Here is an 11,039-nt window from a genome sequence, read left to right on the forward strand (position 1 = left end):
TGATGTTTTAATTTTGGAGTTGAAATTACCCTTAAACTACAAAGAAATTACAGTACTGATACAAAAATGTTTTTGTGTATATATGGGCGTCATCCACTGGTATGACGCCACTATTGTGCGCGCGAGCCATACGTCATCAACAAACGACATAAACGCGGAAGTAATGGTCCCACCGATGACAGTCGTATAATGAACCGTTGAGATAAGTAATTTGGAACGGTAAGTACCGTTTATTCAATACGAATTTGCTTATTCTGCAGATATGTTGTGGTTACTGTATTTATCTGCGTAATCGTGAAAACTGAATGCCCTAGACTGCGTTGCCTCCAAATCCGGTCGAGCAGGAGGCATAATTGCAACGTTGCATTATGGATTGAAACATGTTTTTCTTTAATCTGGGCACTTTTCACATCAATTATACCATTTTAACAGTCCCATGCGATTCGACACGACTAGAAATCAGATTTTGAGTATTTAATTATATTGACAAAAAGCGAGCAGTCGATCGCCAGCTTGGTTGACACTAGAATACATATGGTAAGTGGTATGCATTTATATTGCGCATTTGAAGTTACTGAAGACTTCTCAAAGCGCTGTACAATTTGCTTCACACTTACCCATTCATACACTTTCAAAATGGCTTATAATTGACTTATTAGGTAAAGTGAACTAAATTCTTCTTCAAAGGTCCGCATATTAGGCGCAGCGGATTAAAAGATGCTCCCAAAAACAGGCATGTGATATATTTTCATATATAAAGAGCACTGTAGTACAAGGTGCATAGAATTAAAACTAAAGTAAAAGCTAAGGGTGCATATAAATAAATAAATACATTTAATTAAATATAAATTAAGACATTCTGACATCTTAAATTAATTCATAAATGGTTACTGTGCTGTCTTTTTTTCGACAGCTTGTGAATGGCATTCCGAATAACCAGACTCCCCCCCCCCCCTGTGTGGAGTTTGCATGGTCTCCCTCTGCCTGAGTGGGTTTTCTCTGGGCACTCTGATTTTCTCCCACATCCAAAAAAACGGCATGGCAGGTTAATTGGCATTACAAATTGTCTCTTGGTATGAATGGTTGTTTTTCTGTGTGTGCTCTGCAATTGGCTGTAAACTGCTACAGGGTTCCCCCTGCACAATGCCCTGAGATAGCTGGGATTGGTTAAAAGACCCTTGCAACTCTAGTGATGACAGGCGGCTGGAAAAATGAATGATGTTGATGATTTTCAAGACACACGAAATGAAAGAACATACACAGCTTCGTAACCAGGAAAAATGTGTACAACCACAAAGTGCTGTGTGAAATATGAAAACATATACTTTCACCGTAGTCCCTTAGCTTTAGATTTACCCTTTTGATCCAGCTGTATTCTGGTAAAAGCACAATTATCCTGGTTTCCCACTTCGATTCGTTCCGTTGAATTGCAGCTGTTCCCCTCCACAGCTTGACGAGGGCAGGATGGGCAGGCAGCGAAAGAGGGTGGTAACCGGCGATGCCACCCTCCCTCTTCTAAGAAAAGATGAGAAGCCCCCTGCATTTCACCGCAAGGAGAAGAAGAAGAAAACGGACATCGGCAAAATCTTCATTAACATCTCCATCGGCCTCTGTGTGGTCAGCCTGATCTGGTTCTTCTACGCCCTTTACATGCGCTCCACTTTGGCCAAACGTGTGGTGACGCTGCACTCGTCTCCTCGCGTCTTAGATGCCAACTCTAGCAGTGCTCAGGTCTCACCAAAGAGATTTTGGGGATCCTACAGACCTCAAGTCTACTTTGGCATGAAAACAAGGAGTCCCAGGTCAATTGTGACCGGTAAGATTATGCATGTTTTTAGATACTGTTGGGTGAAAAAGGCAATACTTTTTTTTTTCTTCATTTTTTTTTTTTTTTAATAATTAAAAGAGCTGTACTGTACAGAATTTGGAACATTGTTACTCTTTGCCACCATCTTTTGGATTAAAGTCATGATCACAGCCTCAGTCAACTCACTAAGGGTGCATGTGCAAGTATGTGCATTTCTTAGATGTAATCCAATAAACGTTTTTTGTTTGTTTTTTTAGTGGGTTTGGCTAGGCGTTTGGACTTTTCTTACTTTCACAATTTCCATGCTACACTGACTAATAAAAATAAAATAAAAGCCTGCGGGGAAGAGCCTGACGTCACACAACCGCTTCACTAAGCCCCATTCCTTGAACCTAATGTTTTCTGCCCCAAACAGCTCTAATAAAAGTAAGATTAAATCACATTGGCACAGTGGATTATAAAGGATAATTGCTCTTTAGACTCAGCTAGGCATGGTTATCACATACCCAATAGCACTACACTCAAAGAGGGATGAAAATAAAACTGGAAAAAAATAAAGTCAGCGGGAAATCTCATTCTGTGATTATAAACTGCTTTGGATATTCATATTTGCCTCTTCTATGTGTCCATCAGGTATGATGTGGATGAATCAGTTTTCCGACATGGACATGAACCTGCGGCACACGTGCGAACAGGGAGATCGCTTGCAAGGTTACGGCTGGCTCATGCACGATGGGCTCACATTCGGCGTGCAGGAGATCCGAGACAAAAATTTCACTCTGACTACCGAATTTGTCAAGAGAGCCGGAGGGGATCACGGTGGAGACTGGACCTGGAGGGTCACTGCTAAGCAGCATGTATGTTTTAGAGCTTATGAGAATATCTTGACCGAAAACATAAAAGAGTGTTTGGTACCATGTGAATAAAACCTCTTACAGTGTTTCCATAGCAACCGCTATGTACAAACCGATCATTCTTTTTTTTCTATTTTTTTTTCAAATGCAACAGAGCTCTTCCCCCAAGGCTCCAGTTATCTCCCTGATGTTCTACGCCGCGGCAGATACTCAGGGCTCACTAGAGGCACACGTGGAGGAGAAAAAACGTCTCGCCTCCATCACAGGCGTCTCGGAAGAGTTGGGCAATTTTAAAATCACCTTCCGAAAACCAGTCACCGGGGATTTGACCAGTCCCAAATACGCCAGGTAAGTGTGTAAATTTGTAAAGTAGGAATGTCTGGTGTTGTATAGGACAATATACTTTAAATCATGAATGGCACAAGTAAATTTGTCTATCTGATGCAGTGCGAAATATAGATTCATTTATTGGTGAGTATTTCAGTGGGATGAGAAGAATACAAATAAAATGGATTTGCAAGGCCCAGTTTTATCAAGATAAATTGTTAAAAACTCCCATGATAGTGCATCACATGAAATTTCAACGCTGTAACCACTGGGTGGCAATATCAAGCTGATATTTTAGCCAAAGAGGAGACTGTGTATGGTATTTTTTTAGGCAGGATTCAGTTTGTAAAGATGAAAAAGTCCACTTGTTTTATCTAGTCTGATACAATATTGGTTCATGTGAGTTAAATATTATCCCTCCATTTATTTATTTTCTATGAATAATGTACCTTTCTTTGGTTGTTTGCTGGCAGCATAGATATGTAGAATGCACATTCAAATGCAGAAAATAAAGCTTTGACCTGTGTTAATTCCACAATTAAGACAATAATTTCACGGGTTTTCAGACATTTCTTAGCAGAAAGTCCTTTAACAGTGCAAAAATGCTGGATTTTCTTTTAACAAGTAAACATGATTCAAACTACAATTTCCTGTTCTGCTGTTAGATTGTTTTCAGGGTTCGTACGAGCCCTTTTAAACCTTGGAACTGCTTGAGTTTTAATGTTGTGTTTTCAAGGATTGAAAAGTGCTTGAATTTGGGGTGAAATGTTTGTGAATACTCTAAATTGTTGCCATGCTCAACAAGTCTGCTTAAAAATGACACAGATACTTCTCTCTGGTGGCTATACTTCGCCATTGTATTTTTTCTGCCCTCATGATTAACGGCAGCTGACATTACTTTATACTTCATTGTCCTATGAAGCGTCATCATCTCCCATGGGTAGCGCCCAAGGAGACAGGTGCATGCGGCAACCTAAAAAGCACTATGAAATGTGTATTAGTGCAAGGATTACAGGACTGTCTCAGAAAATTAGAATATTGTGATAAAGTTCTTTATTTTCTGTAATGCAATTAAAAAAACAAAAATGTCATACATTCTGGATTCATTACACATCAACTGAACTATTTCAAGCCTTTTATTATTTGAATATTGCTGATTTTGGCTTACAGCTGAAAAAAACTCAAAAATCCTATCTCAAAATATTAGAATACTTCCTCAGACCAAGTAAAAAAATAATTTTATAACAGCAAAACTAAATCAAACATTTGAAAATGTCCATTGATGCACTCAGTACTTGGTTGGGAATCCTTTTGCACGGATTACTGCATCAATCCGGCGTGGCATGAAGGCAATCAGCCTGTGGCATTGCTGAGGTGTTATTGGTGCCCAGGATGCTTCGATAGCGGCCTTCAGCTCATTTGCATTTGTAGGTCTGGTGTCTTTCATCTTCTTCTTAACTATACCCCACAAATTCTCGATGGGGTTCAGGTCAGGGGAATTAGCAGGCCAATCAAGGACAGTGATGCCATGGCCAGTGCACCAGTTACTGGTGGTTTTGGCACTGTGGGCAGGTGCCAGATCATGCTGGAAAATGAAATCATCATCTCCATAGAGCTTTTCAGCAGATGTAAGCATGTAGTGCTCTAAAATCTCTTGGTACACAGTTGCATTTACTCTGGACTTGATGAAACACAGTGGACCAACACCAGCAGCTGACATGGCTCCCCAAACCATTGCTGACTGTGGGAACTTCACACTGGATTTCAAGCAACTTGGATTTTGCTCCTCTCCAGCCTTTCTCCAGACTCTGGCGCCTTGACTTCCAAATGAAATGCAAAACTTGCTTTCGTGTGAAAAGAGGACTTTGGACCACTCTGCAACTGTCCAGTGCTTCTTCTCCATAGCCCAAGTCAGACGCTTCTTCCGTTGTCTTGAGTTCAGAAGTGGCTTGACCATGGGAATACGGCTATTGTAGCCCATTTCCCGGACACGTCTGTGAACTGTGGCTTTTGATACCTGGACTCCAGCTTCAGCCCACTGTCTTTGAAGCTCCCCCAAATTCTGGAAGCGGCTCTTCTTCACAATTTTGTTAAGGCTGCAGTCATCTCTCTTGGTTGTGCAGCGTTTCCGGCCACATTTTTCCCTTCCAACAGACTTTTTGTGGATATGCTTTGAAACTGCACTCTGTGAACAGCCTGCTCTTTGAGAAATTTATTTTTGTGTCTTACCCTCCTGATGGAGGGTATCAATGATGGTCCTCTGGACAGCAGTCAGATCAGCAGTCTTCCCCATACTTGTGATTTAGTTTACTGAACCAAGCGAGTGTTTTTAAGGCTCAGGAAACCCTCGCAAGGTGTTTCGAGTTAATTAGATGATTCAGGTGATTAGTTGAATAGCCTACTTGTATACTTTTTCATGATATTCTAATATTTTGAGATAGGATTTTTGAGTTTTCTTAAGCTGTAAGCCAAATTCAGCAATATTAAAATAATAAAATAATAAAAGGCTTGAAATAGTTCAGTTGATGTGTAATGAATCCAGAATGTATGACATTTTTGTTTTTTTTAATTGCATTACAGAAAATAAAGAACTTTATCACAATATTCTAATTTTCTGAGACAGTCCTGTACGTCTGAATAATTGACATTTATCATGGTCGATGCAAAAATGAAGGTAGCGTATCCCAATGGTAAATAGAAATGCGAAGAACTTCCTGTAACTGAAAATGTAATCTACATATTACTGCTCTTTTTACACAGCACCTACAACCCCTAGCAAAAAGTATGGAATCACTAAATTTGGGCAAGCCCTCACTCAGACATTTTATTCTGCAGGAAAAACTTAGAATAAAATGTCTGAGTGAGGGCTTGCCCGAGACCTTTCGCTAGGGGTTGTATATGGAGAGAGATTTGCCTCAAAAACATTCACACATGTATTGTTCAGATCCACAAATATATTCGCGATTCACCCATGATCTAAAAAACATTTTGATAAATGCACATACAAGATAAAAAAATGGCATATGTAAATTTCAGATATATTTTTGGCTCTGTAAAATACATGATTCCCACCGGATTTCGTCTCATAATGGAGCTGGAGAAATTTGGCTTTGAAAGTCCTTCAAAAGTGCTTGAATTTGGCCATGAAAAAAGGTTTAAAAACCCCGCATTTTGCTCATCACAACGACTTTTAAGCCTTAAACCTACTTTAATTCAATAATTAATGCAATTTTAGATTTTAACCAGAAACTAAAGCTGCTTTATAGCATTAACGTTGCCAGCCAAAGTCAAACTTTAAAGGGACAATGTAGATTAATCAGCACCTCGATGAGGAAGAAAATACAGATTTAGATAATGAGCAACTATCATAAACGCACATTTTTTTAAGTACTGGTAGTTCGAGATTTTTTTATTTATTTTACAAATCATGAGGCTTTGCTAAGGGTACCTCCACATCCAAAAACCTTTTAAAAGGCTGGGCAAAAGAATGGGAAGAAGAATAATCACTTTGCGTTTCCATAGTTTCTGTAGTTTGTGTTCTGCCTTGGGCTTTGTAAAAGGCAATGACCGATATAGGTTTTTCAGCAAAGATACTGATTATTAGTATCCAGAGGAGGTTGATAACTGATATTTGAAGACGATATTCATTTGTTGTAAAGGCTTAAAAATTGGCGCAATAATTTTTTAACAAAGCAACAAGAAACAAAGAATATTTGTTCTAAATTCAAATACAACTTAAATAGCTCGGAAACCTTTTAAAGCTTTAACTCATAATAGTTGATACTGTCTCCCAGTCAAAAGAGTAATATTTTATTTACTTCCTGTTTGCATAAGAATCAGAATTTGTGACAAAATTCAAGTAAGATTGAATTAAGTTGAATATTCTTTATTGTCATGGATAACAACTCAGTGAAAGCTTGTATGCAACAAGATAAGATATTGCACTCCAGTGTAAACACATAATAAAGATTTAAAATTAAGATAAAAGGCAGTTCCTATAAAATGTCAAAAATATTTACAACGTAGTGCTTAGTGACTGGCCTAAGTTCTAATAATGGTGCAACGAAAAAAATAGTGCATCGTACCAATAGTTATATTAAAAACAGGGCAATGAAAAACTATTACTATATTATGTCAAATTTTCTTCCGTTTCAGCTATAACTTCCTTCAGACTCGTGCTCCCGGATTGGAGAAGCTGACTGACATTGTGAAACACAGTCTGAACCACAGGTTTGTCTACAGCCCACCGTCCGGAGAGAAGAGGCATTACATTGCAGTGGACGCTTACAAGCCACAATATCACCCCAACCATCAGGAAAATCCTGACACTCGCAAAGAAGGCGATTTTGTGCTGCACCAGGTCACCGTCCAGACTCCCTTTCAAGTGGAAGTTCTCTTTGAGTCGGCGAGTTTCCACGGCCGCCAAGACCAGCTGGCAGGCACGGTCATGACTCAGGAGCTGGAAAAAAGGAAAGGAGAGTTCGACGCCAAGTTTGAGAAGACATTTGGGCTGGAGGGTAAAGGTTACAGCCGCGCCCACGTAAGATTTGCCAAGGCGGCGCTCAGCAACATGCTGGGCGGAATGGGCTACTTCTACGGACAGTCGGTGGTGCAGTCCATCTATAATGAGTACCCGCTCCTGTATCCTGAGGGTGCTTTGTTCACCGCCGTCCCGTCACGCTCGTTTTTCCCCCGGGGTTTCCTTTGGGACGAGGGTTTCCACCAGCTTTTACTGAGTAAGTGGGACCCCCAAGTGACCAGGGAAGCAGTCTCTCACTGGGTCGACCTGATGAACGTTGAAGGTTGGATCCCCCGTGAGCAGATCCTGGGCGACGAGGCCCTAAGTAAGGTCCCAGCCGAGTTTGTTGTTCAACGGAACGAAAACGCCAACCCGCCAACGCTTTTCTTAGCTCTTGAGGGACTCATTGAACGTTTGTCGTCAAATCCGGACAGCCCCGAGACGCAGCTGACGCTGCCTTTCCTCAGACGCCTTTACCCCAGACTCAAGACTTGGTTTGAGTGGTACAACACCACCCAGTCAGGGCCCCTGCCCAACTCATACCGTTGGCGAGGGCGCGACAGAGACTCTAATCTCTTCCTCAATCCCAAGACTTTGACCTCCGGTCTGGACGACTACCCGCGGGCCTCGCACCCCTCCGCGCAAGAACGCCACATAGACCTGCACTCCTGGATGGCCCTGTCCTCTGGGATTATGGCTCGGATCGCGCAGCTCTTAGGCGAACCGCACCAAGACTACGAAACCACACACCGAGTGCTGACTGACAACGTCATCCTGGAGCGGCTCCACTGGTCCGAGCAGATCCGCGCGTTCTGCGATTACGGCAACCACACCCAAGATGTTTCCCTGCAACAGGAGAAGGTTTACATGCCACCCGGGCAACATCGCCAGCAGTTCCCCGTCACGCGTCTGGTTCGCAACGTTCGCAAGCCGCCCAAACTGCAGTACGTTAACGCTTTAGGCTACGTCAGCCTGTTCCCTTTTTTACTGCACATTCTCCAACCGGATTCTTCCAAAATGGAGCACATTCTCAGAGACATAAAAGATCCCAATAAGCTTTGGACACCCTACGGCCTGCGATCTCTCTCCAAATCAGACCCGTTGTACATGAAGCGAAACACGGAACATGACGCACCCTACTGGAGAGGAGCAGTGTGGATCAATATCAACTACCTGGCGGTGAGAGCCCTCCACCACTACGGCAACACCCAGGGGCCGTATCAGGCGCAGGCCGCTGCATTATACGAGGAACTCAGGACTAACATTATCAGTAACGTATACAGACAGTACAGTGAAACTGGTTACATCTGGGAACAATACAACGATGCCACTGGGAGGGGGCAAGGAAGCCACCCTTTTACTGGCTGGTCCTCACTAACTTTACTAATGATGGCTGAACAGTTCTGATCTCATCATTTAATGACATCAGGGGCTTAAAAAATTAAATCAGCATTTGGTTAATTTGAAATGAAAATGGTATGTGCTTACAATCAATGTTTTGACTCAGTGGAATATGAATTGTCTTTGTTTTTGATCATGTCACGGTTGTTTAAAGACAATAAATGGTCTTTTTGACAAAATTCTTACTAACCTCTTGTGTTAACTCCATAAACATTTCTCAAAAGTGTAGCTAAAATTATTCCAAAATAAGTAACCGTTCAAACAAAAATGCTGTTACATCTTTTTTTCTCGGTTCAATATTATGAGATTTTTTTAGATGTACTTTGAAATGTTTGATATCACTTTTACTGAGCTATTTTTGTTTATTAGTTTTTGTTAAAAAAACAAACAAACCAATTATTAAAATCAGATAAACTATTCAGACAAAATAATACTTTTTGAAATTGGTCTTATTTGGGAAGGAAAAACACATTAAATATAGCATTGTTTTTACATTATTACCAGATAGTTCTACCCTTTTATCTCGTGACTTCGTTAACTCTCTTTAAGTCTGTTCAGTCCTTTTAGACTTATTGTGATTAGGGGCTGTACAAATAAACACAACTTTTTCAAAGGGAAAATAAAAACCTAAATGCATGTGATGTGTCATTTAGCTCCTCCTATTGGTAAAAAAAAAATACTCAATTACAAAAACAACAATTATTGGAACAATAGGTAAAAATACACAAATTTATCATAAACATGCTATTTATTTAAGTACTTGTAGGTAGTATTTTACACAACCTGGTGCCTGCCTAGAGGGAGCTAACATGGTTGTAATCTTGCTGCTAAGGGTAACCCCATAAACCTAAAACCCTTTAAAAGCTGGGTGAAAAACGAGAGGAAAAACAGTGCGGTTTGGTTTCTGTAGTTTTTGTTCTTCATTGTGCTTTGTAGCACTCGTTTTCAGTTGCACTACACAAAACGGCTACATCCAGGAGTCAAAATATAACAAAGTGTCCCTTTAAGTCAAGTCATGTTTATTTGTATAGCCCTTAATCACAAAGAGTCTCAAAGGGCTTCACAGATCATAGACTATTGCAAACTATTATTACAGACTATTATGACACTTTGCTTATTTGAAATTTTCGTTGTCCTGTTATATTGTTTTTTATCTTTATTAACTACAGTAGGGCAGCACGGCGGCCCAGTGGTCAGCGCGTGTGCGGCACAGTTCTGAGGTCATGAGATCAAACTTCCTGTGTGGAGTTTGCATTTTCTCCCTGTGGTTGCGTGGGTTTCCTCCCACATTCCAAAGACATGCATGTTAGGTTAATTGGTCGGTTCAAATTGTCCCTGGGTATGAATGAGCAAGTGAGGTGTCTGTCTCTCTATGCCCTGCGATTGGCCGGCAACCAGTTCAGGGTGTCCCCTGCCCACTGTGCAAGGACAGCTGGGATGGGCTCCAGCACCTTCCGCGACCCTAGTGAGGATAAGCGGTGCACCACAGATAATGGATGGATGGATGGAAGAACTAGAGTAAAGAAAATAAGTACTTGAATACCCTGCTGTTTGCTATTCCTCCCACTTAAAAAACATGGAGGAGTCTATCATCTAGAATTCTGACCCTGAAAAACATGTTAGTCCGCCTATTAGAAGTACACCTGCACTCCATGTATCATCCTGAATCTGATGCACCTGTTTGAGGTCATTAGCTGCATAAAGAAACTTGTCCACCCCATACAATCAGTAAGATTTCAACTTTAACAAGGACCAAAGAGCTGTCCAAAGACACCAGAGACAAAATTGCACACCTCCACAAGACTGGAAAGGGCTACGAAGCAATTGCCAAGCAGCTTTGTCCACTGTTGGAGCAATCATTAGAAAAATGGAAGAAGCTAAACATGACTGTCAATATCAATCGAAGTGGAGCCCCTTGCAAGATATCACCTCGTGGGGTCTCAATGATTCTAAGAAAGGTGAGGAATCAGCCCGGAACTACACGACAGGAGTTGGTCAATGACCTGAAAAGAGCTGGGACCACCCTTTGCAGGGTTACTTTAGTAACACGAAGACGTTATGATTTGAAATCATGCATGGCACGAAGGGTTCGCCTCCTGAAACCAGCACTTGTCAAGGCCCGTCTTAAGTT

General features: G+C 41.2%; 1 protein-coding gene across 2 annotated transcripts; it reads left to right on the forward strand.

Moving 5' to 3' along the window:
- The first annotated feature begins 101 nt into the window (after positions 1-101).
- Positions 102-9,087, forward strand: mogs (mannosyl-oligosaccharide glucosidase). 2 transcript variants are annotated; one of them, XM_088341989.1, is made up of 5 exons: positions 102-219; positions 1,450-1,816; positions 2,441-2,664; positions 2,816-3,009; positions 7,144-9,087. In XM_088341989.1, exons 2-5 carry the CDS (start codon positions 1,465-1,467, stop codon positions 8,912-8,914), a joined length of 2,541 nt encoding a protein of 846 aa, XP_088198115.1. In that variant the 5' UTR covers positions 102-219; positions 1,450-1,464; the 3' UTR covers positions 8,915-9,087. The 2 variants fall into 2 exon arrangements, with proteins under 2 accessions (XP_088198115.1, XP_088198116.1); XM_088341990.1 differs by having other exon boundaries at positions 113-219; positions 1,434-1,816.
- Positions 9,088-11,039: the final 1,952 nt, after the last annotated feature.

Source organism: Urocampus carinirostris, chromosome 8 (genome assembly GCF_059441175.1).
Source record: "Urocampus carinirostris isolate Australia breed hairy pipefish chromosome 8, RoL_Ucar_1.0, whole genome shotgun sequence".
Lineage (NCBI taxonomy): Eukaryota > Metazoa > Chordata > Actinopteri > Syngnathiformes > Syngnathidae > Urocampus > Urocampus carinirostris.